Source organism: Cavia porcellus, unplaced genomic scaffold, assembly GCF_034190915.1.
Source record: "Cavia porcellus strain 051 isolate PalLab524CR breed Dunkin Hartley unplaced genomic scaffold, mCavPor4.1 scaffold_24, whole genome shotgun sequence".
Classification (NCBI taxonomy): Eukaryota; Metazoa; Chordata; class Mammalia; order Rodentia; family Caviidae; genus Cavia; species Cavia porcellus.
Genome location: NW_026947507.1, coordinates 50,971,151 through 50,993,886, shown reverse-complemented (window position 1 = coordinate 50,993,886; position 22,736 = coordinate 50,971,151). Strand labels below are relative to the sequence as shown.

The 22,736-nt window shown below is 45.4% G+C and overlaps 1 protein-coding gene and 1 long non-coding RNA gene across 2 annotated transcripts; one reads left to right on the top strand and one right to left on the bottom strand.

The window, feature by feature from the left end:
* Positions 1–317: 317 nt before the first annotated feature.
* Hey2 (hes related family bHLH transcription factor with YRPW motif 2) lies at positions 318–10,570 on the bottom strand. The gene is made up of 5 exons (XM_003479726.5): positions 10,358–10,570; positions 8,538–8,616; positions 8,323–8,406; positions 5,948–6,029; positions 318–2,245 (listed from the first exon to the last, which is right to left on the bottom strand). The coding sequence occupies exons 1-5, from the start codon at positions 10,438–10,440 to the stop codon at positions 1,572–1,574; spliced, it is 1,002 nt and encodes a 333-aa protein (XP_003479774.3). The 5' UTR covers positions 10,441–10,570; the 3' UTR covers positions 318–1,571.
* Positions 10,571–10,687: 117 nt separating this feature from the next.
* Positions 10,688–12,184, top strand: LOC106025725 (uncharacterized). The gene is made up of 2 exons (XR_001199304.3): positions 10,688–11,371; positions 11,528–12,184. It is a non-coding gene; the product is annotated as an uncharacterized LOC106025725 (long non-coding RNA).
* The last annotated feature ends 10,552 nt before the right edge of the window (positions 12,185–22,736 follow it).

Here is a 22,736-nt window from a genome sequence, read left to right as displayed (position 1 = left end):
AATACCCTCCAGGTTTCTGAGTCACAGAAGTATGACACTTCTTAGCATAGCTGGCATTCATCACGCAGAGGTTGTACTGTACTTTTCTAGGCACCCTGGTTAAGAATAAAAGGTGAAGAAACTGCTTACTTCTTGCCTTCGAATACCTTACCTGCTCATCTGCATTGATTTTTGGGTTAATGCTATCGTCCAAGAAACTGGATTACATTATTAGTCAAATGAGTTTGGAAATGAAGCGAGCCATAGCTTATGCCATTAACAAACCGTCATCTGAAATCCATGCCAGCTTTCTACTGTGAAAAGCAACTTCACCCACGTAAAACGTCAAAAAGGACTTCATTTAATTAGTCATACGTAGACTTCTTTGCATAGAAAAAGGTTACAAAGTACTGCAAAAGACTAGGTACAGTCACTTTCAGGCAAATATTTAAAAGTATAATTTTGCATAATGTTTAACATTCTCGTATTTATTGCTTTCCCCACACAGCAGAGAAATGAAGTGCATAAGAATAATACATGCTGTGTCTTTATCTTTCAAATATAAAATCTCATGTGCTCAATTTCAATGTATTAAGAGATTATTTTGTCATTTTAAAAAAATCCAAAACCAAAACCAAAACGTCATTATGTAGCACTAGTCTAGGCACGGACAGAAATAATTTATGTACAGCCCTTTGCATACATTCATCTTGGTTTGGGATCTGGCGCGGCCCCTAGCGTGACCAAGGACAGTTCGATGTGGTGGCTTTTCTCCTTCCGTGCGAGCTCTCCTCGTCCTTTCACCCCCAGAAATGCAGCATCTGCCCCGCACGTGTGACAAGAATGGCTGTTACATGTTATGGGGTGGGAGTGAAGAGGCTAAATAGGTAAGAAATAGTCAAAATGAAACAATAAATTAATGCGAATGCTTGCAAACTGGACAGTGTTTGCATGTGGGCGTGAACCAGGAGGTGCAAAGCGCGCAGGTGCGCCCAGTGCACACAGAAATGCAAGGCGCAGGGCCGGGGAAAGGCAGCACAGTTGGGGAGGACTCTGACCCTGCCTCCATGCCTGCGGCTGGGGCAGAGCAGGAAGGCTTGCTAATCCAGGCACTGACAGGAACGGCTTGCTCCTGTGCGCCGCTGGAGGTCACTGCTTGGCAAGGCTGCACCGAAAGCAAACGGCGCAGCGGCAGCCGCAGCCGCAGCCGCAGCCGCAGCCGCGTCTCCTGGCCAGGAAGTTGCCTCCAGCGGCGCCCCAGGACCCTGCACGTCCCCTGCTGGAGCGCCACGTTGACTGGGCCACCTCCCGCCCATGAACTCAGAGCCAGGTCTTCCAGCCCGCCCGTCTCGGTTCCGCAGAGCTCCTTGGTGGCGCATCCCTTCCCCACGCCGATGCGCTCGTACCCGGCTGGATGGAGACGTCCACGGCTTCCCAGCGTGAGGATCACCAAGAGGGCGAGGGCGGGGGCAGGCTGTTCCTTTTTTTTTTTTTTTAAGCAGAGAAGAGGACAAACCCACAGGTCCAGAGCGAGGCCAGTGGCCGCACACTCCCGTCCTACGCGGAGCTCACAGCTTGGCGCACGGCGCGGCTCAAAAGGCGCCCACCTCGGTGCCCCAGGGCCGGTAGGGCTTGCTGGGCCCCGCGCCGGGCCGCGGGGGGCTGGCCGCCGCCACCGCCAGGGGCGGGCTGAGCGTGGCCGCCACGGCCGCCGCAGCACTCGGGGGCAGCACAGGGAAGGCACCGGCAAAGGACAGCGGGAAGCCGTGCGCTGCGGCGGTCGCAGCGGCAGCTGCTGCGTGTACAGTGGCCGACAGCGACAGCAGCGAGGTGGACAGGGGCGGCACGCAGGGGGCCACGCCGCCCGCGGACGGCATGCGCAGGGCGGAATCCGCGTGGGCGAAAGTGGCCGTGAGCAGCGCGGAGCCGTGCGCGGGGGGAACCTCCGAGGCGGTGGCGAGGCGGCAGGGCGTGGCCTCGGCAGGGTGCAGTCCGTCCGGGTGCAGCAGCGCGGCGGGCAGGTGGTGGAAGGCGGCCGCCCAGTGGTGCGGGTGCAGAGCGTGGTGAGCGTGCGCCGCGGACGAGGTCATCGCCGCCGCCTCCCGCTGGGTGGCGCACGTGCTAAGGTGGGAGACAAGGCGCACGCGCAGTGGGTCGGAGGAGTCCAGGCCCTCCACGGAGCTCAGGTACCGGGCCACCTCGGTGAGACACTCTCGGAATCCGATGCTCATGAAGTCCATGGCGAGAGCGTGGGCGTCAAAGTAGCCTGGAAGGGGTCCAGAGCAGAGGGAAGGAGAGGGACAGGGTGAGAAAGAGAATACAGTTTTGGAACCCATGAAACCCATGAGGTTCCCTACTGCCCTTCAGAGGATTCAAGTAGTGTAGATCCTGGCTGAGAATCCTATCAGCTATGCACGGTTCCAGTTCGTGCCGACCGTAGAAGACTGCTTTGCAAATCCTGTGTGCGGAGGCAATGCAATGTGCTAGCTATTCTTGCAATCAAACACTATGGTAAGGAAAAGTTAAGGACACCCTTGTTGCAGACGCTTCCAGGAAAAATGTATCTCTCCTTCAGTACTGTGGCTAAGACTTTCCTCAGGAAACATCTGCATGGAAAGCAGTCAATGCAGAAGTCTTTATGTCTGTGTCAGGAGTTGGAAATTACAGGGCTGATCCTTACTCTCTGGGCATTTTAACAGAGACTTAAAGTGTAATTTAGCAGCTTGATGATGCTCTAGAAACATGCTAGAATCTCTGTAAATTCATAAGGGCTTCTTGGATCACAATGCTTTCTACTTCCTAAAGTGAGAACATTATGCCGGTACTCTGCAGGAAATTCAAGGAAAATGAATTTTTAAAGATTTGATTACCAATTGGAAGATCTTACAATCCTGTCCAGTATTACAAAAGTGCTCTACTAATAGATTTCTATAACTCCTAGTTTTTCTGAAATACAAATGTCTATCTCATTAGCCCATCCACTCTAGAAAAAAAGTATATGAACTATGTGCACAGATCCCCCCTACCTATGTTTATTACCTGGGTCACCTTTGTCACCTTTTACCCCCCCCCCCCAAACAACATATTAGAATAGAAAACAGTGGTATCTGTTATTATAGTGCCAATGCAGGGCACACTAACAGCTATTTGAGGAAAGGATTCCATCTTGAGTCCTCTTACCTCTTGTATGTACAAATATATCGTTTTCAGATTCTTTCTCATTTGCAACTGTTTGGTAAGTAATTTTCTAATTAAAAGTTTAGTCAAGGCATGTTTTGGATGTATGTCTACATGAATGAGAAACAGCACATTGAAATAAAGTTATTTTCATCTAAGCAATTTATCGTATGTTCACTATTTTTGCAGATTTGCATTGTTAGATTATATTAAAAATTAGACTGTCTTAATCTGTAATCAAAACATTTTGGAAAACAGTAGTCTCATATGTTCAGAGTTCTAAAGCTGGAATTTCAACACAAATCTGGGAGTCATCAAAAGATGTCTGGTGGGCAAACATCTCCACCATTAAGACAAAAACAGTGATAACAGAAAGCTGACAAGAGTGTCATGAAATGTGGAAGATTAGCAGCAAAACTTATCACCCTAGGACCTTGGTATAATTAGCAAATAAAACACCTGGAGTTAGTAGGAGACACTATGCCCCCCCCAAGGATGACAGCTCTGTCATTTCAGTCCTTGGGTTCAGTGTCAGGCTTTGCAAGCTTCTGGCTTCATGGGAGAAGAGAGGCAATGATCAGAGAAGATAGAGTCCAGAGAGCCAGAGGGATTTAGAAACTAATTCTACTAAATCCTCTCTAGAAACAAATGTTATATGGAGACAGGCTGTGAAGGAGAAACCAACGGAATGGGAACTTCTGGAACTTCTGTGGGTTTTCATTAGTCATCATGAGGTGAGTGACATTTGTGGCTTGCCAGCTATGCTGCTGAATATGGCTGAGTCTTTTGTTGCGTCTTAAGGAATATAAATTATGGAACTCCCATCCCATCGTTGAATGCAGAGGGAAATGATGATCCACAGCTGTCTTATGACTTGATCGTGAGCCAACAATAGCACATGTGTCCATAACCACTTCCTGTGGGGCTACCAGCTTTGAGTGAATTAACTATCAGTGTCCTTGTGAGGTAGACACAAAACTGTCTTCATCTTACGGAACATGAATTTGCCATTTTAAGAAGGTTAGCAATTTACCCTGGATCACACAGCTAATAAATGGCAGAGCCAGGAGTCAGAATCAGGCGACGCAGCTACAGAGCCCGTACCCTCCCTTCCATCCCATGAGGTAGCAGGCATCGGACCACGTGAGCTCAGCCTGTGAGCCACACCTTTGTCACATCTATACATTCTCCTACATGATGACCTCTCTAGTCCCGTGCTAGTCAGGTGACTTGAATGGTTCCTGCTTGGAACTGTCTCCTCACAGACTATGCTCAGATGAATTTAGGATTGTTCAAACTGCCCAGGACAGCAAGCAAGATGGAACTCAGTTGTTAGTATAAAACTGAAGAGCAGTGTGATGCTTTAGAAGTGTAACTCATGCCAAATATTTAAAACTCTGTAACAATCCTTAGCCTTGTAGCTAGCAGTGCCAAGGGAAGTGGGACTGTCAACTTTTCTGTAATACCACAAACTCAGTCACCCTCCCAGCCTTGGGAGGCTTGCAGTAGCAAGGTGAAAAGACAGAGCAAGGTATTGGCGGAGTCTTTGAAGCTTATTCTTATTCGCTAGTGTAAGCCTCAAACAGCAGGTAACTTGTCTTGGGTCAAAGGCCAGGCAGTGGCCAAGCTGGACTGGACCACTGATTCTATGATTCCATGAAGTTTTCTTCTGTATCTGCTAAAAGTGTGTGGTTCACCTGTGCCGCTCCTTAGTCATGCAGAACAGTCAAGCTGCGTGGACAGTGATGCTTCCCATCTGACACAGGTGAAAGCTGCCTGGGGGCAGAGCTTTGCTGTGCAGTATTCAGGTTTGTAAAAGGTGACTTCTGTCCAGGGCCCCACCTTGCCCTGATCTAGGACTTCCAGGCTGGGTAGCGAAAGGCTAACACTCAGCCCTTGAGGCCTCTAGGACTGAGTTGCATTGCTTAAACTCCTTCTGGCATCTTCTCCGTACTCAGTTGTTGAATATACTGAGTAACACTTGGCCTGAGCACAAAGGCTTCCTTGAAAGGTGAAGAAGCCACAGCAGGGCTAAGGCAAGTCTCAGTGATGGGCGGGAAGTGGATTAATGGGCTCTGATTGGATATTCTAGCAGTTAGCAGCTCTCGTCTATTCTTAGCATGAGAGGAGCTCCCTCTCTGACCCAGAGTCCCCCAGGGTTCCAGCCATAGGTGGCCATCTCACTAGTGTCTTGGGGCCACAGTGCCCGCTCCCATCTGCCAGCCCTAGGAATGAGCCTGCTCTGTTTGTGGCTCCTAGGCCAGACGTTCATGACTTGTACTTCAAATGCTCCATTTGATGTAAAGCCAAGAATAACCAAAAACCTGGAAACAACCAAGATAATTTTGGAGTCACTTCCTGTGGAACAGCTACATTACTTTGCCTTCCAGTCTTGATTTAATGGCAGTAAGGAGGAGAAGAAGAGTTAAGACTTCCTCCAACCTCCTGTTTATGTTTGGATGTTTGCATGTTTGTTTTGTTTTTCTGCGCAGATTCCAGCATGTGCTTCTTAAACTCCAAACAAATCTCTGACCAGGCTGCTGTGAATGAGGCTTTCCTCCCACAGCATCATGAAAGCAAACATAAGCCCAGGGTCAAGTGCTGCTTTTGTCCCGGGAGTTCTTTCCCACGAGCTCAGTCCTGCCATTAGCATTGATTCCCTGCTTTAATGGGGAGCTGCGCATCTCAGCTTGTTAAAGAACAGCTCAGCTATGACTTTCTTACAATATTAGAGGGAAAAGATGAAACGACAAAGGTAGAAAAGAGGTTAAAAAAAAAGCCTCCTCCTTACCCTTACCACCCGTTGCCTGGAGCATCTTCAAGTGATCCACTGTCATTTGCAGTATCTCAGCTTTCTCTAACTTTGCAGAGCCCTTCAGAGACAAATAATAAAGTCTTATAAGTCATACAGAAATGCACTTGGCACATCAGATGTGTCTGAATTTAGTATGACAACTTCAAATTTCCCCCTCTTTAGAAAATTCTGTTTAATTTCTTAAAAAACTTAGTTCTTTCCAAACTGCATGAAAATACTAATCAGTACATCACATCTATGGTACAGGTATTCGCTATTTCAACTTTAAAGAGTCAAAGAAGGCAGGCAATACGTTATTCTTCTAAAAAATTACAAAAATTGTATTTCTGAAATCACTCCAAGGAAAGTACTACTACAGTGAAAATCTCAGACTTGGTGTTCAGTTTCTACTTTGGTCAAAATATATTTTACAGGAGTTGTTCAACAGTCATGTACAGTAATCCTGGGGTCAAGATCAGTTGAATAGCTGAATACTAACTCTAGAAGAACAGAAGCTATAATTTTAGAAAACTATTGCTAAGAGTAGATTATACAAAAATAATACATTGTACTAAGTCCTTAAAGTAATTCATAAAAGACCATCATTTGGTAGAAACTAAAACAAGTTTTTTTTTTCCTGCCCCAACAGTTACCAGTAGGTGTCACTGTGAATTCCAAGATCTAAACAGAAATGAACTTTAAGAAGCATCAGAAAAACTTAAGAATTTTTGAAGCTTTAAAAACAGTACTTAATAAAAATCATCTTGCCAATTATTGTAATGTCCCCTTTTTTAAAAATAAGGCAACTTCCGAAACCAATTGAAATACAAACATGCCACCTCAAATTTTCTTATGGGGCTTGTGGGTGGCTTCTAATTTCCTGAAAGCTTGAAATAATTAAACCAATGTGGGTTTTTTAAAAAAAATTCTAAGGCTTATTTCAGGCTCTTGTTTTGTGAGAATTATCAGCACCCTTTCATGGCGAGACTGCCAGGGTTATTCAGCGGCTGTAAAGAAGTCTCTGCTAATCACACAGCAGGGACAGGGCCAGCTCGCTGGGGCTGGCAGCCAAGCTCTGCAGAGGGACAGCTTGTGTTTATGGTCACTCACTGCCAAACAACGGAGGGTTTGCTCTTAAGGCTTGTTTTAAGTCAACACTTTAAAAAATCTAACAAACCGTAGGGAAAAAAAAACTCACCAAAGTGATGCTTCTTAGCAATCAGAAGCCACTTCTGTACTTAAAATTTAGAAACACTGTTAGCCACATTTTTATCTGTAACCTACTAGATGGACCTGAAAGTGCACCTAATCAGAAGTATAATTCCCATTATATTAAGCTTATGAAAAGCAGTCTCAGCAGCGTATCACCGTGGTGTCTTTTTTTGTCTTAGGCTATATACAAACCATGGCATACCACATCTCGAGCTCTTTGGTGCTTAGCTTTTCCATGAAGATGTACAAGTAGTTTCAATGAAAGAGCTAATAACTAAGACAGGAGTTCCTGGACAACCTCCAAGGGCTTTAGGGCTTGTTTTATGTTTGCGGATTCATGAAGTAAACAAAAAAATGGCATAAACAAACAACTGCTGTTTTGGACCCTGTTTGGAACTGAACTGAAAATATTTCCAGCATGGACATGCTGCCCCAGCTCTTGAGCGGCTCTTAGAAACCTGTGCCATTAGCCACTGTGGCAACTGGAGAAATGAGACTTTTCTAAAACCACAAAGGAAGATTTAAATGTTTGTTTTTCTACTTTTCTATGTGTGCAAAATCTTTTTTTGTGAAGGAATTCTTGAACTCTGAAAAGGAGCATTTATGGCTAATTTGATTCTTTTTTTTGCCGAAGTTCCAAAATAGGCCCCAAATCATACATTTGAGGGATTAAAAATGAAAGCAAACATCTTAGTAAATAAATTGTGTTAGTATTATTATTTAGGATATAGAACTAGAGATGTTATTTCCTGGGCTTTGTTCTCTCTCTCTTTTTAATTAATAAGATTACTTTTTTATTTTTACCAGTTGAGGGAAAAGTTATTTCACATATGATACATACATTTTTTTTTTTGAAGAATACTACATACAGAACAGTTTTAAACAAAACCACTACTGGTATTCATAGAACAGAGAAAGCATGCACATTGTTACCCTGAAGGGGAAAATAAGCTAAAGAATGGAAATGTTTTTTCAACTTCATGATGGATTATGTTTTTAATAGTTTTGCCACAACAAAGCATTTTATTGAAATAGCTGCTCAGCGCCCGACCAGGGCACATACACCATTATTTTAATGAGCTTTAACAAGAGCCCAGATTCCCAGAGGAGAGAATCAGATTCTTTGAGCTTTCTGGGGAGGTGGGTGGGAGGTAGCTTACTTGCTTTTCAAAAGCGGTTGGCACCAGTCGTCTCAGCTCAGATAAACTGTTATTTATCCGATCCCGACGCCTTTTCTCTATAATCTAGCCCAAGGAGAGCAAAACAAGAAAAGTTTATGAATACAGAGATGATAAAATTACAACACAATGGAAAACCACAACTGTTCCACATTAGGCTGGCTTACACAAAATGGGAAAAACACCCCATCACATACCCCTCTTCTTTTCTTTCTTGCCATAATTTGAGATGTTGTTGTTGGAGAATTCGGTCTAATCACAGAGCTAGCGCTTTGCCTGTGAAAGAAACAGCCGTCAGGTGCTCCATTATCATAACAGTGGCTTCTTTTGGGTACTCAAGTACTGGGATGGGTTTCGGGGTTCATGCCCCTATTATTTGATTCGTAGTTCTTCAGTCTCAGCCGACTTTGCCCTCAGTTCTCCTGTCTTTCCTTAGGAATGACGCCTTTAGTTTTTTTTTTTAAAACGTGGCAATCCAAATGCCAAATGTATTGGCAAAAGTGTCCTTAAACTTTTGTTTGCGTCTCTAAATAAAATAATTAGGGACAGTTAAGGTGGGACGTCAGATACATACTGGTCTTTTCTAGTTCTGCTCATACATGTTTTTAAGAGTCAACTAATCTTTTCAGAGCCTCCTCCTCCTTCCTGTCACACACAAAACAGAATGTTTTTCAAAATAAGCATCATAGGAAGCATCACGATCAGCCCGTCACCACGGTATCAGTGTTATCCCTAGCTGCAACCTGGAAAATAAATCACCTTCCTATTTCAAAACTTCCATCAGTCGTGTCTCACAACAGGAAAAAAACGACACATACGAGGTTTCTTATACTCATGTCCTAACACCCTGAATTATATAGGCCACAAATAGGGAAATTAAAATCAGATTTAAGGTTAGGTAAATGATTTGCTTTGAAAATGAAACCCACCCCTTCAACCCAAGCTTAAATCTCTAGAAGATGCACCTTTGACAACTATTTTCAGATTGAAAGTCCAATCCACTGTATTGGGTAACATAACTTTTACACAGCTTTCTGGTTTGTGTCTCTTTCACGACAGACTAGTTCCTGATACTGGTCTCTGGATGGCCTCCTACGCTCTGGGTCTTACTATTTGTCCACTTTCATTTTAGAAATGCTGCAGACGCCAGGTTTCTATTACCTCACGTTCTTGCTTCTGGATCTTATTTCTGAATTAAGTACCCACTTCACCCTGACCCTTCTCTGGTTACACCTTTCACTGGACATCAGACAACTTCCGTTTCTTAAAGATGACACAACATTTTAACAATCAGATACTTCATAAAAAACGTTTCGCGTATCTTTTTGCTCTTGAGGTTTTCAGGCTTTACTTTGCCAGTAGCAGAAGGGTAAGAAAGAAAACCAATTTTCCAAAGGCAGAGAGAATTTCAGTTTGAGTGACAGCTGCAGATAAATAATTAAGGTGCTCCTGGGGATGCCAATTAGAAGCAATTATCATCTGACCCGCCAGGGCTCAGAAAGGCCTCCGCCACTTCCCTCTGTCACAGCAGAGTGGAGGCTTCGCCTCTGTGATGATGATCTTTTTCCAGGCCGGCGATCAAGCGGTCAAAGAAAGGGCGCGCGATCGGATCCTGAGGTCCGCCACACACTCGCATGACAGACGGACCCAGCTCAACCCAAGCCTCGACCCCGAAGAATGCTTTCTTTTTTTCCCCAAAACCCACGTCTCACTTTAGCTGGTCTAAAAATACAAAACCAAACCACTTTGCTTCCCTGCTCCCCTATTTTGGAAGCGTCCCCTAAAGCACAGCTCGGGCGGTGGGGGCGTCACGCGTGACCGTGAGACTGTCTCTTTCCGTCGCCTCCCCCGCGCTTCCCGTCGCAGCGGGGGTGAAACCCACGCCGCCTGCCCCACCCCGCCCAGGCTCCTGGGCTCCCCCGGCCCCATCCTTCCCGCGCACACCCTCCTCCTCCCCACGGCTCGCCGCAAATTGGCGCGACACCCCCGCGCCCCAAGAGTGGGTCCCCGCACTCACCCGGAGTAGTTGTTTTCGCTCCCAACGTCGATCGTCTCGTCCATGTCGCTCTCCGAGGTCGTCTCCTCGCACGGGCGCTTCATCGCGCCGCCCCTCGCCGCCTCCTCCTCCGCCGGGACCCGCGCGGCGCAGCGCGGCGCCGTCGCCTGTCGCCTCCTCGCCGCTCTTTCCCACGCCGCAGCCCCGCGCGGCTGCCAGAGCAGGCGCCGGTCACGCCCCCACCGCACGAGGCACCGCCTACCAAGGCGCCGGCGTGGCTCACTATTGGCTGAGGCCGAGGGGCGGGGCCGCATCGGCCAATCCCCGCCGCTCTGCTGGGGCCGAGGCGTGGGAACGCGACCGCTCACCTAGGACCCCGGAGCAGAGAGTGGGTTAGGCGAGGCGGCGACAAGCGGGCGCACGGCTTCCAGCTACAGCCTAGGACAGGGGGCTGGCGGAGTGGAGAGCTGGGCGTGGGCTCCCGATCTCCGGTCGCGGGCCTCCGCTGGCTCTCCTGGGAGCCTCTGGGCCCGGCCTCGAGCCTTGGCGGCCTCCGACCTTTTGATCCTCGGCCGCGGGGCTGCGATCCGGGACGCCCCAGGCGGACCGCGGCCGGCATTGTCTGCTCCGTGGTGGGAAGAACTTAGAGCAGGCAAGCGCAGGATCCAGGACGCAGTGTCAGCAGGCCTTAAGTTCCAGATGCTTGGGCTTGGCGCAGCTAAATGAGTTCCTCAGTTTCTCCTCCGCCCCCACCCCACCCCCCGAGAGCGCAATTGCAGCGGGACAGTTACTAGGATACAGGACAGGAAGACGCGCGCTGGGACCACGAGGGTGTTTCCTAGAGCACCACGCGTGTCCAGTCATCCTCTGCGCCGCGGACAGCGTGGGCTGTGTAAACTCCGCGTGCGCTAAGCCCGTAGTTCCAAGCTTCTCTTTCCGTCTTCGTCCTGGGGATTTTGCAGCTGGCTCCGCCGATTTGGCTTCTGAGAGAGCGAGACCGCGGGTGAAGCGGGGCCGCGGGCCGGGCAGGTTGAGGTCTGAAACCCAGGCGTGGCGCCCGGTACCTTTGAGCTGGGGGGAGGGGGAACGTCTCTCTGTCCTCAGGGCCTCGCAGCGCGCGCACGCTCACCCAGGTCTCATCGGGAACCTGCCTCGGGCATCCTTGGACCACTCCATTCTCTCCCTTCGCAGGACCCGTGGGACAGGAAAGAGAAGGGAAAAGAGTTAGATCCGGGCGGGGGTCCTGGCCAAAGCCGAGGCCCTGCACCTGGCGCATTAGACCCTCACGAAGGCACGAACCCGGGTCCCCACCATCTGCGGTCTCTTCGGTGACCGTGTACCGAGAAACGCGACACGATCCAATCTGACTTCTGAAACACTGCCCTGGGCCGGGCCAAGGCCGCGGGCCACAGGGACCCCTCTTTCCAACTCTACTGCAGCTCCAGGGGAAGCCTGGCAGGGCGGGGGGAGGAGGATCTAGGCCTTCTGCATGCTCCGGGGGTGCGAACAACTGGGGGTGGGGATCCCACGCCCGCGGACGCCAGGCCTTACGTGCCCAGCGGGGGCGCTGGTAACTGCGCGCCCAGCGCTGGGGAACGCGCGCGGCACGGCGGGCGCGGGCTCATTGCGGGGGGGGGGGCCCTCCTGCCGAGTAGCACATTTCTCTGAAAGCCAAGCCCGCATGTGCAATTAACGTTTGCCACGCGAGCAAATTAGCGGGCGCCTTCCAAACGCCAGAGGCCAAACCTGAAATCATCATTCTCACTCTTCTCTTGTATTTAATTATAATGATTGTGAAAAATTGCAGAGGGAAACGGTTAGCTTGCAATAAAGTAGCAACTGGTTGAATTTTTCTCATATTTGTTTTGAAGACTTAACCGCGGTCCTGAGCATATACAGCAGCGGCGTTTGCAAATACGGATATAAAGTCACTTAAAGATATTTTTTTTTTTTTTAGCAAAATGGGCCGTGTGTTTTCGCTGCATTCAGGGCAGTGACGCGTGGCAAGCGTTGCATGTCTGGTAAAGAAGGAATGGGGCAAAAGACAGCATTTTGGACACTAGCATGTGTTACGCTTATCTATCTTTAAGGTATTTAGCCCCAATTCGCTGAGTTTTTCTCATTAGATCTTATATTGCTTTCAAGTGTCACATGTGTCGGCCCGCTGGTTAGACGTCTAGTCTGTCTCGCGTCCCAGAGTCTTGGATCTAGAGAAACACGGAGGGCGGACAATCGTTCAAAGCACTCTAGCTTATTTAAAAACCTGTGGTCCAGGCAAGGTGGGGGTGGGGGTGGAGTTGGGATTGTAGGTGTGGCGTAAGCAAAGGGTTAGAGGAAGAAAAGGGGAGAGCAAGCGAAGAGATGGAGGACAGAGGGGAGAGGGAACGGGGGGGGGGAGAGAGAGAGAGAGAGACAGAGAGAGAGACAGAGAGAGACAGAGAGAGAGGGAGACAGAGAGACAGAGACAGAGAGAGACAGAGAGACAGAGAGAGAGACAGAGAGAGAGAGACAGACAGAGACAGACAGAGAGAGAGAGACAGAGAGAGAGAGAGACAGAGAGAGAGAGAGACAGAGAGAGAGAGAGAGAGAGAGAGAGAGAGAGAGAGAATGATTTTCAGGATTTTCAGGGAAAGGATTTACTAACAACCGGGACGCAAGAAAGGATGTCCACGCAGAGCAAACTGCAGTCCTTTGCTTGCTTTTTAAAAGATTTAAACAGTGAGGTAATTAGACCGATCGATGGGTGGGGTTAGGTAGGGGTGGGGGAAGACCTATCCTAGAATTCTTTAGGAAAGAAAGTCCAGATCTCTTGGGAATGGCGGAGGGGAGACCCAGTCGCTCCCTGAAACTGATCATCTTGCCAGTTTGGGATTTTTTTTTCAACTCCGTAGGTGAAAATGAGGCGTGCGCATAGATCTGGAAGTCAAAATTCAGTGAGGTTTTGCTGTTCCGAACCTCTCTAGGGCTCGCTCCCTACCTGTTTATTATAAAGTTAGGTAAGTTAGGTGATCTTGACCAATCCCATCTTGTCTCACATATTTTGAACAAAGTGATTGCTGCGATTCTAAAATTTCCCTCGCATTTTGGGAATTTTGGGAACGAATCGGGGACCTTTTAGAACTTGTCTTGCTCTGCTTCTTTCTTCATTAGAACCCTCTAATTTTTCAAAGATCAGTTGCCACACTCTCTATTGCTTCTCTGATCACATTGCAACGCAACTTACAATTAAAAATCATCAGCCACTGGTTGGTAGCGTTGTGGGGTCAGAGCATCATCGAGGCACGTTACCACTTTAACAAAACATTTAAAGCAGTGACAGAAGGGCAGTTTCATTTAGAGACCTTCACGTTAGCCTGAGGAAACTAGATATAGTTAATTCAAGTTGAGAAGTATAGTATTTTGCCTCTCTTTAAAAGGTTGTACTTCTTTGCCTGGATTACTCTTGCAAAGCGGTGACTTGTGCTAGTGTATTTGCAGTCTTTGGGGCAGATGATAAGCAAGTGTGTGTGCGTGTGTGGGTGGGTGTGTGAGCGCACGGGCGTGCACGTGCACGTGCATTCTGGGCTGTCTCTGCTGACTCCAAGGCTGTTGTACCCTAGCAACACCTCCGGAGCAGAGGGTGTGAGCTCACTGTGGGAGGAGCGGTGGCCAGCCAAGTCCTTGTCAAGACCTCTCCCATCATCAGCCTGCAGCAGGCAGCCACTCTAAAGTCAACACACATTGCAAGCCAGGAAAGCAAAGCAGAACACTATTTAGGCCCACCGAACTTGAAGCCAGCTCAGAGACGGTGCTGCTTGATGCTTTTCAGGGATTCCTGCCTGGCCAGCCGCACAGTCTGCGTTGGATTTCTTGGCTTGCTCTAGTACACCTAGACAACTTGGCCTGTTACGTCACAGGCTCCAAGGGAGGAAGCCTAAGCCCCTACCCCCGGCTTCTGTGGGAGTTACAAGGTTTTAAAATTGATCTCTGTTGTTGAGGGACAACTTATTTAAAAGCATTTATTTCATGGTGCTTTTAGTGTTTAGGGCACTCCCAAGCTAAGTGGTTCTATTGCAGGAGCCCAGAGAAGAGGGGGTGCAATAAGTTGCCAGCTTTCCTGTGCATCCAGGAAGTCAGCAGCACAAAGGTGCCAGCACTCACCACACGCTCTTTGCAGCCTTAAGCTGGCATGGGCAGCTTTTCTTTCAGGGAAAACTCTGGATGCCTGTGTTCTTCAGGCTGGTTTCACTGGCAGTATTTCACCCCCACCTTTTAAGGGGTGGAAGTGAGAGGCATTCTCTTCTGTCACAGAAATGACACCTAAGTGCGTATGCAGGAAATGGCTTGGGATGAAGGTCTTGTTAAAATTCATGAGTGCTTCCTTTGCTTTTTTCCATAAATATTTAGACTTTAAATATATTGGAATAATAAAGTAGAAATCAACAAACATTATTTGCAAGCTGTAGAAACAAGGAGAGTGCAGTCTTCTGAGATGTGAGCAGGAGGGCATTTTCTAAATGGGCTCCTGGTTTGCCTGCAGCTTTCTGGCAGAAAGTTTTTAATTTTTATAGACAGAAAAGTGGAAGCATATTACTTTTCAAAAAAAGAAAAACTTAACCCTGTCACTAGCATCTAAAAGAACTATTCCATTGCCTTGATTGAAGGCTTGAAATTGATTGTTTTTTTTTGTTTTGTTTTTGGTCTTTTTGAGACAGGGTCTTACTATGCAGTTCAGGCTGGCTTTGAGCTCACTTTGTAACCCAGACTGGTCTTGAACTGGCAACGATCCTCCTGCCTCGGCCTCTCAAATGCTACGATTACAGGCATGTGCCACCATGCCTGACTTGATGTTGATTATTAAACAATTATTTCTTTTGTCAAAACATTTTCCCAACTCTCTCTATTAATTATAACATGAGGGCCAGGGATATAGTTCAGTGCCTGCCTGGCAAGTGCAAGATTGTGAGTTTGATTTTAGGTACCAAAAAAAAAAAAAAATTACAACATGAAAAAATAGCATCGAGATGGTTGATAAATGGAGGCAACAGATTATCTCCTGTTAGGTAAATAAGCCATCTACCAAACTGTCAAGAGTAATTGATTGACATTAACAGGGCTGTGGGCCTATAGTGTTCCAAAAAAAATGTGAATTCTCTAAAGAAAGTTTCTGTATCAGTTTCAGGAAAAAAAAAATTAAAAAAAATTCCTGAATCTGGTTGGTTGATACTAATTGATGAAAATGAAAGTAACAGGTGCTTGATATTTTCAAGTGCAATGGAAAATTTAGGTCTAAAAGTATTTCCCTATAGAATGCAAATGAGCGTCCATATTTTCTCCACACTTTTATGAGAACATTTTTATTAGATATGTGTGCCTTTGTGTCCCCTCTTAGTTTTGAACTGGCAGATAATCTCTAAAAAAAAAAAAAAAGCAAAGCCTCCAATTCCTAGATTAGAAATAAGAGCTTGCTTATTTTAGATTTACTGTGGGAAAAACCAGGCTATTTTTAATCTTCATCTTGTAAACCTATCGGAATACATACTGAAAGCATAGAAAAATAGCAATTATTTTTTTCTGCCTGGACTAAATCTTTTCTAGCAGGGAAGAATTCAACTAGTTCTTAGTACTTGTTAATTGAAAAGGCAAAGCAAAAAAAGATTTTTTTCTGATGTTAGCTTCAAAATAATTTATAGCATAATAACATATCAGGACTATTGGACTGTACATATTTTTAGAGAAAGATTTTGCTCTTATGACTGCTGCATTGCTGGTGAATAAATGTTTTAAGGAAAATGAAGCTCTGTTGGAGGGCTGAAATATCGTCAAAGCAGTACACTCTTTGGAAGCAGCAGGGACGCTGCTTAACTGAGCTCAGTAGGCTTGGCTGAGGCCTGGGGAGGGAGCTCTGAGAGGTGTCTACAGGGCCTGCTTCGGGTTCCTATGCTGCAGGTGCCATTGAATTATGAATTGAAACTCACAGCACTTGTCACGGCAGGCGGTTGGAACTTTACTAGAGTAACAGCTTTAACAGGGCCATTAAAACATCTAAAAGTAGAAGACAAAATAGGCATAGAGAGCAGCAAGCAAATGTAAGTGACACCTATGGCATAAACGTGTATCACCATGTATTCTGCACAGGGAAGTGTGCAGAGATTAGATCTAACAAGCACAAAATAGGTAAGGGCTTTCTGTGACGTGGTTGTTAGTGTCCGAAAGGCTATGGTAAAACCTGATCTGGGCCAGTAGCTCAACTCACAAAGGAAAATGTTGCATTTCATAGTTAGACATGATTTGTAAACTGGTATTTATATATCTTATGTATTTTGGGGGTGTTTATTTTTGAAAATTGTAGTCACTGTATTTTGGTTTATTTTAGAAATCGTAAAACCTTCTCTTTTGTCTGTTCCATTACCTACATTTTATAGAAGCTTTTTTATGTGTGCAGTTTTAAAAATATAGGCCCGCAGGAAATCAGGCTTTAGTATTTTGGACCCTTTAGTGTATGGGAATGGGGTTGTTAGGAAGGAAGGTTGGGAGCGTGATTTTTCTCTGGGGTTTATTTAGATGGAGCACGGGAAAGATCACGTCCTCTTTCCACGAACCTATGATACGCTGCTATGTGAGCTATATTTCTTGTGTGTTTCGATTCTGGTTGGGATAACAAAGGCTTCAACAAAAATTAAAATTTCTTAGCATACATTTAATGTTTTGCAGTATGAATTGGGAAAAGAATGTCCTCACTTTAACAATGAAGCACTTTGTGCTTAGAGAATGTGCAGCTTGAGAACATCCTGATTGGATGTAAACAGTAAGTAACTGTGAGGGTGAGAGGGTCGGAAAACGAAAGCCGCAGCACAGAGAAAGGTCGCAGTTAGTGCACGTTTGTTAATCATTACTCGATTTTTCAGACTAGGCTTCTCTTCATGTGTTCATTCTCACTTTGAGAGCACTGAAGTACTGAGCACTTCTTTGAGCGATGTTTCCTGCTAAGCATCGTGGTTGAGAGATGGTGAACAAGATTCAAACCCCGCTCTTTGGAAGCAGCAAGGAAAATAACACAGGAGTCTAAACAAATGACTGTCCCGCAGAGAAGAATTTGAGGCTGAGGTACACCGAAAAGCACATGCTCTGGACACCAACAATGAGGAGGTTCGCTTTTAAAAGCAGAGCTCAGGCGTGGCAGCCCCAGTGTTTCTGTACTGTTCTAGTGACAGCAGTCTTGCTGCTGCTCGGGTGCTGGGTGGCCCTAAGGTTTTTGTATTCAGGCTTCCTTTACTTAAGCAGTTTCTACATGGAAATTTTTATGGATGTCTTCACATAGATCTTGTAAGTTGTGAGACGGAGTATCCAGTTCCTTAGCTGTCCTCAGGTTATCTGGAGTTCTGGGAAACAGTGGTATTTGATGGACAGAATAGCTGCAGATTTTTGAGGGGGTCTTTTTGAGACAAGGTCTCGCTATGCAGTTCAGGCTCGCCCTTCAACTCGTTTTGTAGCCCAGGTTAGCCTCTAGCTCACAGTGATCCTCCTGCCTCAGCCTCAGAAGTGCTGAGATTACAGGCGTGCACCACCACATCTGGCTAGTAGCTGCAATTTTAAAAACACCTTGCAAGGTGACCAGCACTTGCAAAGACATGGAGAGGCTGAGAGTGCAAGCGGTGCCTAGGGAAAGCTGGGTGGTCCTTAGGTGAGAGGTGGGCACTGGGGAGATGGTGGGGAAGGAAATGGAAGTCAAGTTGTAGCCCGATCGTGGAAGTGCTGGTCATCTTCTTGGAGTCTTTTGAGAGCCGCTGGAGGCTCAGAGAGAAGGGACATGTCCAGAGCTGTTATTTATTACAGACACGGGTCAAGTTTCTTTCTTGTCCTGTTATTGTCACTAAATCAAGTTGGGAATATTAACAGTCCAAGAAAAAAATTCAGGATAATTTGTCCCGGGAAATGTGATTGTTACAGATGTATCCTACATTACCCAGCACTAGTCATTTCATCATTAAAAGACGCTGCAGGTTTGGGTACTGGGTGTGGCCCAGTGGTTTGTGTGTTGGGCTTGGTCTGCAGTTTGGGGCCCTGGGAGGGCGGCTGTTACCACCAGGAAGTGGGGCCCGGAGGAGAGGCAGTTAGGTCATGGGGGTGTCCTTGAAGGAAATATAGGGACCCCTGCCCTTCCTGTCCTTGCTTTTCTCCCCAGATACCATAAAATGCACAGACCTCTTTGCCATGTCCTCCTACCAAGTGTGCAGGGCTGCTGCAGCCTGGAGAAGCTTCCAGAACTGAGAGCCAGAAGAGGTCTCCCTGGCCTATGAGCTGTTTTTGGCGGTATTTATTATGGCCACAAAATATCGAGAAACACCAGGAGAAACTTTTCAGTGGGGCCGTGGGTTCAGCCCCTTGGTGGCTCATTGCGTTGACTTGGGTTCACCGGGTGTACGTAAGGTGACCTTATTCAGGTGAAATAAACAAATGCATCCCGTAACTGCTCTGAGGGGCACTCGTGTAATTACGCCAGGACTTCTACATCTGTATGTACTGATTCATTTGGAAATCTATCCTATCAGAACTAAAACCAGAATCCAGTGATGCTCTCCATGATTAAGAGATCTTTCTAAAGTGAGTGTTTTTACCTTCACTGACTTCACAGTCATGCATGGCACAGGAACACTACCCTCTATCCCTGGATTTATCCAGGATAAATGCTTTGAGTCAAAGACTGAGTCATGGTTCTTTCCTGCTACTTTCTTGCTGAAGGAGGGAAAGGTTAGATAGTTACTTTTGGGAAGAGTGTCATAAATAAACACTCAAAGACTTTACAACTGAGGTTCTTTACTATTCTTTTATTTTAAAAAAGGGTAACAGAAAAAAGGATAGAAATGATACAGAGTTGTAAAAAAAGGAAATTAACACTAATATGTTGCATATCATTATCTTAGTTGTTCATGTTACAAGATTTAGGTGTGCGGGCACACACACACACACACACACACACACACAAATCAAACAAACAATGAGAGCCCAGTCGGCCCCCTTCCTTATTTTTTTTTTTTTTTAATTTAAGGAGAAAAAGGAAAAAAAAAACAGAAAAAAGGTACAAGTAATACAAAATTTAAAAAATAAACAGTAAGAAATCACTAGTTAATAGATTACAGATTCTCATCTTAGAAATAGTTGTTCAAGTTACATTATTGAAGCATATAAAGTGGACTTTCAAACAGTGAGAGTGCAGTTTTGTTCAATGATCCAAAAAACAGTAATATGGTTGTCTATCTTATACACTTAAACATATATGCAGTTATAACCTTTAGAGCACTTTCTTTTCTTTTCTTTTCTTTTGTACAATGACAATTACACATTTTGGGTTTTATTATTCCCACAGTTCTTATTACTTTTTTTGAAGAGAGTAAAACCAAATGCGACATATCAGAACAGAGTCAATCAAATCAAAAGGATGGACATAATAGATAATGTAATAACAAAATATAAGGTGATCAACAATGGTTACCATACTGCCTCTTGATATTTTAAGAATTGGCAGTTATAATAAAATTGAACTAAACAGTAAAGAATAAAACCAAAGCATTGGAGACATTCAGGATTTTAAGAGAAAATAATAGTCAACTGGAATGGGTGTCATAATGATTCTTATTGTCTTCATAGTTATGCCTATACTTTCTTTTTTTTTTTTTTGTCTTTTTCCTTTTTTTTATTGGTACCAGGGATCGAACTCACAACTGCCTGCTTACAAGGCAGGCGTTTAAGCCGCTAAGCTAAATCCCTAGCCCATATGCCTATATTTTCGAACTTGGTACTGTCAAGCAAAGCAGAATAGAGGAAAATCAGTCAAAACAAGATGGTGAGGGCAATACAGGATTTCAAATCAAGTTAATAGGAAATCAAAGTAGGTTACTATAATGTATCCTGCTATTTTTTATTTATTTTCCCCTTAATTAGAAAAATAAAAAGAAAAAAGTAAATAATCCAGAAAAAGGGGATTGAGATAAAAGACGGCATAACAACAGAACAGCGCAGGTCAAATCACAACCACCTGAGCAAAATAGTGTTTCACCACAAGATATCCTGACATAAAAATAGTTACCATAGTGTCTTTTTCCCTGAAATCCCTGAATACAACTTCGTACACTGTAGCACCAAACACACCAAGACACTATAAAACCATTCAAGAGAATGACATCATTACAGGGTATTTAGGACCAATTAACAGAAAACGAACAATGGTCTCCATATAAACTCCTTGTCTATAAAAGTTTTTGCTTATATTATCATATATAATAAAATCCAATAAGATATAACCTTTTAAGACCGATGAATACAGAAGAATACAAGTTTGATGGGACTTCAAAACAAGATGATACCAAATCAGCACCTAGCTACTATGATGTCCCATCCTCTCCAAAACAGCTATTCCTACCTTCCGATCTTCTCTGCCTCATTTCTGTTGAGCTCTTTTTCTGTTGTTTGTTGTCAGTTTGTCTTCTTCATTTCATTTTCTGCTCCATTCATTGTGTCCTCTCTGCCACTATTTCTGGAATCTTTGTATTTTCCTTTTTTAGACTATCCTGCAGTATTCTCTGTAGAGTTGAATTAGTGGTTGCAAATTCCCCTAGTTCCTCTTTATCCTGGAAGCACCTTGTTTTTCCATCAATTTCTAGGGACAGTTGTGCAGGATATACCAATCTTGGCTGGAGATGATTATCTTTCAAAGCTTGAATTATTTTCCCCTATGCTCTTCATGATTTGATGGTTTGTGCCGAGAAGTCTGCTGTAATTCTGATGGGTGTTCCCTTGTAAGTGATCTGTTTCTTGTCTCTGATGGCTTTTAATATTCTGTTCTTATATTGGATTTCTGGACTTTTGATTATTATATGCCTGGATGTAGCTCTGTTTGGGTTGTAGGTGGTTGGAGTTTTGTATGCCTCATATATCTGAGTATCTTTATCATTTGCTAAATTAGGGAAATTCTCTTCTATTATTTCTGTGAATAGCTTTTGTAGTCCATTTGTTTGTGTCCCCACTTCTTCTCTTATGTTCTTAATTCTTAAATTATAGATCCTCTTATCATCTTCTAGCTTTTGTATTGTTGCTGTTTGTTTTTTTGTTACTTTTAAGAAGTTTTTCATTTCATGCTCCCATATTACAAATCTGCCCTCCAGTTCAGATAATCTATCCTTAGTTTCTTTCAAGCTGTTATGCCAGTTTTCGATAGAGTTTTTAGTTTCCTGGTAATCTGTTTGAACTTGCTTCACGTATTCTATGCTTTCTCTATTTTCTCCATCAAACAATTCTCCCCTTTTTTTCTGTTCTTCCATTCCACCATCTGTTTTTTCTTGGGCTGTGCTTAGCATTTCTTTAACTATTCTGCTTATGTCTAGCTTCAGGTCATTAATAACTTCATTCCTGAACTCGTCTATGAGGCTCTAGAGATAGCGCTTTATGTCTATTGGTGCCGTGTCTGCTATTGCATGTTTTTCAGGATTGGGGGCCGAGGACCCCTTCTTGTTGCTCCCTTTTCCCATATTCTTTGTTCCTTATGTATAAGCGTATATAGGAGGCCCAGCTTCCTTCCCTGTCAACCACAGACTGTTTGAATTGCACTGTTTCCGCAGCACCGCAGCACACCGGGGAGACACAGACCTGGGCAACCTACTGAAGGCTTCACCGCTAGGGTGCACCTCCAGGCGCTGGGACCTGGGTTGGGCTAGCCTGCTGGATCTCAGCCAGCAGCGTCTCACAGGCCAGGCACTCCCCACCAATCCCGCTTGAGAGGGGGATATGTGACTGAAGTCACTACAGCATCTCATTCCGGGAAGTCTGCCTGGTCCGAGTATATCCTCCGCTGAAGCCTCCTTCTCTATGGAAGGGTCCTAATCCGCTCACTCACCGCAGGTTGATGCAGGGCACTGGGCCAGCCCCACTCCCAACTCAATTCAAGGCTTCCCACTCTCCGAGCTTTTGCACCTCTCTCCCTGCTGTGCCGACTGGGATGCAACAGCAGCTGCAGGAAATTCAGATTGCAGTTTCCAATGGCGCGAGGTCTGGCCTCCATGCTGAGACCTGTATCACCTGTATCACCTGCTGTATCACCGGGATTGCGTTTCTAGTTGGTTTCTCTTAATTTAGTTGGTTCCTGGGTTGGCAAAGAATATCGCCCCTTGTCTAGGACTTCCTGCCCAGCATGATTCCTGGATTTCAAGTGTGGTTTCTCAGAGAGCCTCTGAGGCTGCTGCTATCTATCTGCCATGTTCTTCCAGACTCCCTCCCTTCCTTATTTATAAACAGTGTTAAGTCCTTCCCCCAAAAGGCACTGTGCAAAGGAAAATCACTTGCCTTTAAATATCAAATAGTCAGGAAGTAGCAGTGATGCTTACTAAAGACGTAAATGCTGGACAGACTAAAAACTGTGATTTCCTTT